This window comes from Armigeres subalbatus, chromosome 3, assembly GCF_024139115.2.
Source record: "Armigeres subalbatus isolate Guangzhou_Male chromosome 3, GZ_Asu_2, whole genome shotgun sequence".
Classification (NCBI taxonomy): domain Eukaryota; kingdom Metazoa; phylum Arthropoda; class Insecta; order Diptera; family Culicidae; genus Armigeres; species Armigeres subalbatus.
The window spans coordinates 281,705,413-281,711,392 of NC_085141.1; the positions used below are offsets into that span (position 1 = coordinate 281,705,413).

The following is a 5,980-nucleotide window of genomic DNA, read 5'->3' on the forward strand; positions in this document are numbered from 1 at the left end:
AAATTTTGTCTTGAATTATCAAAACAAAGCAGCGGTCGGAAATTACGGAAGAAACAGCATGCAAACTTTGATTTAACATAGAAGTTTTATGAAAAATTAAAATTAAAGCAATTTTCAGTAGTATTTCAATTATTCGTACCAGAAAGATGATTCTAAATCGTTTATCATCATTATTTAGAACTCCAGTTATAAATGTTCTTGCCAGTATGTATTCCTCCCTGTATTTACCTCTGCTAGATGTTGATGTAATCAATGTTTTGATTTCAGATCCACTACGGAACACCGCCGCTCAAACATCTAGACTCTTACCAGTTGCAGCAGTCACACCGGTAAAACCCTACTTTTCTCGTTTTAATTCGTCTTTGGCATCAACCCAGCATAGTGATACAGCCTTGAAGAATGTGAAACAGCAGGTCGAGTCGGGCACCGATGGGAGGCTATTCGCCGTGGTCCAGCTCTGCGGTAAGCAGTTCAAGATTACCTCCGGAGATATAATCATAGTTGAGGGTTACTGGCCACCGACCAGTGGAGATCAAATTCGTCTGGATAAGGTATTGCTTGCGGGAGGAAAAGATTTCTCCCTCATAGGGCGGCCAATGGTGCCGCACGGGTTGGTGAACATTAACGCAACGGTTGTGGAGAAATCGCTTTCTCACACGAAGACACATTTCCGCAAGAAGCGCAGGAAGCAGTATATGCGGATCAACTTCTATCGCACTCAGCAGACGATGCTCAGAATAAATTCCATTGAAGTTAATTCAGAAGGATTGAATAATCGGAACGATGGAGGTGTGAAAGATTTGGAGCGGTTTTATTAAAGGCTCTACATTTTTTTCCGTTCCATTTACGATGAAATAGATTGACAGTTGAAAAAAAATAATAATATTTCTATGTAAGAATGCTTTGAGAAACATCCGTACATCAATGATATGCCGCATAGTTCTCTCCGTTTTTGCGTTTTCTGTACTAAATAGGGGAACTGTTCGGCACTTCATCTCATATCAGGAGGCACGGTCCCCTCAATTTGGAAGATTTGTACCAACGCCTCTACTGAGTTTTTTTTTTAAAGGAGAATGAAACAGGTAAAGCAAATCCATGCTGATAAGGAAATTTCTAGGTGTAACTAAGAAATCCAAATCGTTTTCAAATAATCAAATCCAGATTGATCCACTTAGCAGTGATTGTGTCTTTCTCGTGGATTATTTAACAACCCCAATTTATCAAAAATATAATTGTAAAACATGTTATACTGCAAGTTTGTTTTCACAAATGATGTGTAAAAAAGTCTTTGAGTGTGTTGTTTATTAAGCTTTTGCACATGCCTATAAAAGTGCCACACACACTCTGACGCAACATGTGGGACTTACTTAGGTTCTCACTTCTGACATGCCATGTGAGTCTGACTTGGGTGCTCGTTCACTCTACTCTCCTCTGCCATCGAGGTGTCGATAGCGGTTGGTACCAACAGTTATTGGCCCGTTTACATATGAGCTAGTTCTAGCGGACAATGCACTATCCGACAATACTAGCGCGAAATTAGCATAATGTAAACAGGAATTGTCATCTGCTAATAGTGTTTACATTATGCTAATATCGCGCTAGTATTGTCGGATAGTGCATTGTCCGCTAGAACTAGCTCATATGTAAACGGGCCATATACGCTACGAACTAGTTCTACCCTCCTACCTCGGCATGTGCAGTCCATACTCACACCTCTCTTCTTCTGCCATGCCTCGTGGTGGCGACTGCGGTTGCCACCCGCTGCGACACTCTTACCTCGATACGTACAAACCTCTCAATCAATTCCTTGCGCTCAGCTTGTTTTCGCTCTAACTAGCCAATCACAAGTTAGTCATGCTGCAAGCTGCTGGCAATCTGAGTGGTTGCAGTCGAAACTGCGTTCCACTTCTCTACCGCTTGGCACATCCTCTGGATAAGGGTATCCAGGGTTGTATCCCGATCGCAAACATCTAGCATAGCTCTTCTTTCGACGTCGAAACGAGGACATACGAACAGTATGTGCTCTGCAGTTTCATCAACACCTGGGCAGTCAAGGCAGACGGAGCTCTCCATGTCTCTCTGACTTCAGACAGGTTGCCATCACGCTGCCATCTCGCAACCGAAGTCAACCTAAAGCGTTCGCGGGCTCCTCTGGTGCCACTTAGCTCGTAACACTCCTCGTCTTCCCGGACGACCAGCCCGATTGGTATCATGTTCACAATCATGCAGGCTGCATCGTGTGATATCGTGCGGTAGGCAGATATCACTCTGAGACACATCTGGCGGTACGTACTTTCCAGCTTCCGCAGGTAAGCCACGTCATACACAAGGTTCCATAATACCGGACCCAGTATTGAACCTTGCGAAACACCTGCGGTAATAGGAACGCTTCATGTACATGGTTCTGGAAATAGCTTTCCAAAATCCGGTACAGGCTAAGCCGGTGTAACGAGAGCGCGATGGCATCCCAGCTTCCGCTGTTGAGTACGTTCTTCATATCAAGTGTCACTAACGCACAGTATCGAATACCTCGCCTTTCTGTTGGATCGCTATCTCTGCGGTCTTTACCACCGAGTTAATAGCGTCCAACGTGAACTTACCCTTGCGAAAACCGAACTGATTGCTTGAGGATGATCCTGTTGAGGATGATCCTGTTGAGGATGATCCTCTCTAGCAACTTGCCCATCGTGTCTATAAGAGAAATTGGTCTATGCGCCGATGGGTCGCCCGGCCTTCGGCAACAACACCAATTTCTGCCTTTTCCATCTTTCGAGGAATCTACACTCATCAAGGCATCTCTGCATAGCTAGCCTGAACATGTTCGGGCTCGCTATGATTGCTGCCTTGAGTAACGCTTGACCCCTTCGATTGATGCAGCGGCTGCCCCACGCCCCAAGCGTTGAAATTGCCTGCTATGATTACCGGGTTACGACCAACTAGGTCAGACGAAAGCCTATCGATCATCTGGTCTAACCGTTCTAATGGCCACCTTGGTGGGCATAGAAGCTGCGAAGCTGCAATAGAACACACCATTGATCTTGGCTAACGCGACACCCTTAACAGTGGAGTGTACCATCTCTTGGATTGGGTACCGTCCCGTCGTGTAAATAGCCACCATCCTAGACCCGTCCGCCACCTAATTGATGTTATCGACTTGGACGTTGTACGGGTCGGACAGCAGGGCGACATCGGTCCTCGACTCCGAGACCGACTGCCACAGCAGCTGCTGTACAGTTACACAGTGGTTAAGATTCAGCTGTGTTACTTGCACGCACGGCTTATTCTTGTTTGTCTTTTTGAAAATCCACCTATAACGTGATTACAGGCTTACTTTTTGCTGGGGCATATGAGGTACTTTGGTGCATTCCTGCGCACTGTGTCCTTCCTCACCACAAAGACGACACAGGTTGTCCACTGAAGGCGGCTGGAGTTTGTTCACATACTGACATACTGACCAGCCGATCTTCAACTTCCCTCGCTCCATTATCTTTTTGGCTTCCGCAACCGGTGACCTAAGGTAGGCTACCTGCGTGCCAAAAGGACCGCCTCTTAGGCGTACAGAGGACTTCTCGACCTCTGTGTCGCACTGGTCTCTGACGGCAGAGACGACGTCGTCCGTGTTCGTGACCTCCTCCAGTTGCTTGCACTGGAGGGTCACTTCCGCCCCCAACGACCTTACCTCGGCGTCGTCACCCAAGACCTCATGGGCCAGTCAGTCCCACTAGCCTGCGATCCGCGTTTCAGAACCAAAATCATTTGACCGGTCTTGGTGCGTCTGACGCTTCGCACGTCCTGACCCAGCGCCGAAAGCTTTTCGGCCGCCCGCTTCGATTTAAGGACTTCAGCATACTTTTCCTTATCAGTTTTCACCAACAAGGCGGCTACAACGCCTCTGTTCTTAGCCTTCTTTGCGGGTCGAGATGCGTTCGACTTCCGCTTTGCCCTACTGACCAGCTGCACGGGTCTTTCGCTATCTTGTGCCGATGGCACAGGCCGGCTGGTACCCTCTTACGGCCCGGCGACTTGCGCCTGGTTGGTGCCTTTCGCCTTTTTGGCCAGAGTCTCGGGTTGACGCTCTTCGGGCTCCTCTGCACCTGATCTGCTCCGTCCTGACGACGTTTAGCCTTTATGGTCGTACGTCGTTTGACTTTGCTCGGAGCACCTTCGGCCTTCTCTCTTCCCACCACCCGCCTGATAAACGCACCCTATTCTTGTCTTGCGACTCGAACGATGGAGCACCCGAAGGTTCTGTTTCAGTTCCTTATTGATGTTCTGCCTAGCGTTCGCGAACTCAATGATATCATCGAGTTGCTCGGAGACCACCCGCATGCCGGGTAGTGGTCCGCCGAGGGTGCTTCTAGGGCTACACCCCGTCACCGCATGAGAGCGAACGTGGCACGATACAAACGGGCGCCCAACAGACCAGACTCGATTTTCCGGAGGAAAATGCGCCAGCAGGAAATCGAAATCGTGAAGAAACGGAGCAACTGTATCGCGCTAATAACGCATGAAAGTTCTTTGAGAAATTGAACCATTCACGTAAGGCCACGTGTCACAGCCTGATATGTGTAAGGGCATAAACGGGAACCTTCTTATGAACGAGTGTGAGATGATCCAAAGGTGGCGACAGCACTACGAAGAACACCTGAATGTCGAAGGGGTAAACAACGGTGGCGGTATGGTAATGTGCCGCACCCGCGTCGGCTCCGGATCTCCAGGAAATCTAGGAGGAGATTGGTCGGCTGAAAAAACAACAAAACACCTGGGGTTGACCACTATGAGACTACCAAGAGAGGTGTTTAAAAACGATGGTGAGGCACTGGAAACAGCGCTGCAGTGTGCAACTACCAAGGTTTGGTAGGATAAGGTTCTACCTCAGGATTGGATGGAAGGTGTCGTGTGTCCCATTTACAAAAAGAGCAATAAGCTGGGTTGTAGCAACTATCGCGCAATCACATTGCTGAACGCCGCCTACTCTCCCAAATTTGATGCTGCTGACTAGCACGAATTGCAAGAGAGTTCGTTTGCGCTCTACCACGCACTAGGTGTTCGCCATACGTTAGGTATTGCAGAAATGTCGCGAATATAACGTGCCCACACATCATCTATTCATAGACTTCAAAGCCGTATATAGTACGATCGATCAGGACCAGCTAAGGCAGCTAATGCACGAACACGGATTTCCGGATAAACTGATACCGTTGGGTTCAATCAAAGTTAATTGCCTATTTCCGGGGATTAAACTGAGTTGCATGCTCTTGCCTACGCAATGCGATCGGGTCTGAGCTTGACGTCCGCCTGGCAAATAGCTTACACAACCTCACTTGATTAGTACAGTTACTGATAAAGAATGTGTACAGCCGCCAGACATTCTAAATACTCACGCTCCTCTAATGTGAACGTGTACTATACACATGTGGAAGTGTTGGCTTGAGAGATGGATTGCGAGTGATTTGACTATGCGTCCAATTTGGGATTCTCGAGCTCGTTCAGTAGCCGCTAGGTTGCGAAGGCCGACGGAGGTCCTTCGTAGCTTAGTTGGTTAAAGCACCAGTCTAGCGTACTGTAGGGTCATGGGTTCAAGTCCCATCGAAGGGAAAATTGTTACCTCCAATACATTTTCCAAATCAATATCTTCCACATAACGTACATATTCACAACATTGTAAAAATGATACGGTTGATCAAGGCGACAATGGATCGGGTGATGTTCGTAGTTCGAGTTTCAGAGGCATTCTCGAGTTTCTTCGAAACGCGCAGAGGGTTACGGCAAGGTCTTTCGTGCCTGCTGTTCAACATAACGAGTGGTACGATTTTCACGAAAACCGTTAACCTATTTACAGAAGTTAGACAAAAAGGTTGAGATAGGCAAAATTATGTCGAAATTCAAATCATCATAACTTTGCGTACAATAATCAGATTTCGATAAAATCAGGACCATTAGAAAAGGACGCTTTTCTAGTATACTGCCCCCCTGCAAA

The 5,980-nt window shown here is 47.4% G+C and overlaps 1 protein-coding gene across 1 annotated transcript; it reads left to right on the top strand.

The window, feature by feature from the left end:
• On the top strand, positions 1–883 carry LOC134220049 (large ribosomal subunit protein bL21m). Its single transcript, XM_062698994.1, has 2 exons — positions 1–204; positions 268–883. The coding sequence occupies exons 1-2, from the start codon at positions 147–149 to the stop codon at positions 816–818; spliced, it is 609 nt and encodes a 202-aa protein (XP_062554978.1). The 5' UTR covers positions 1–146; the 3' UTR covers positions 819–883.
• The last annotated feature ends 5,097 nt before the right edge of the window (positions 884–5,980 follow it).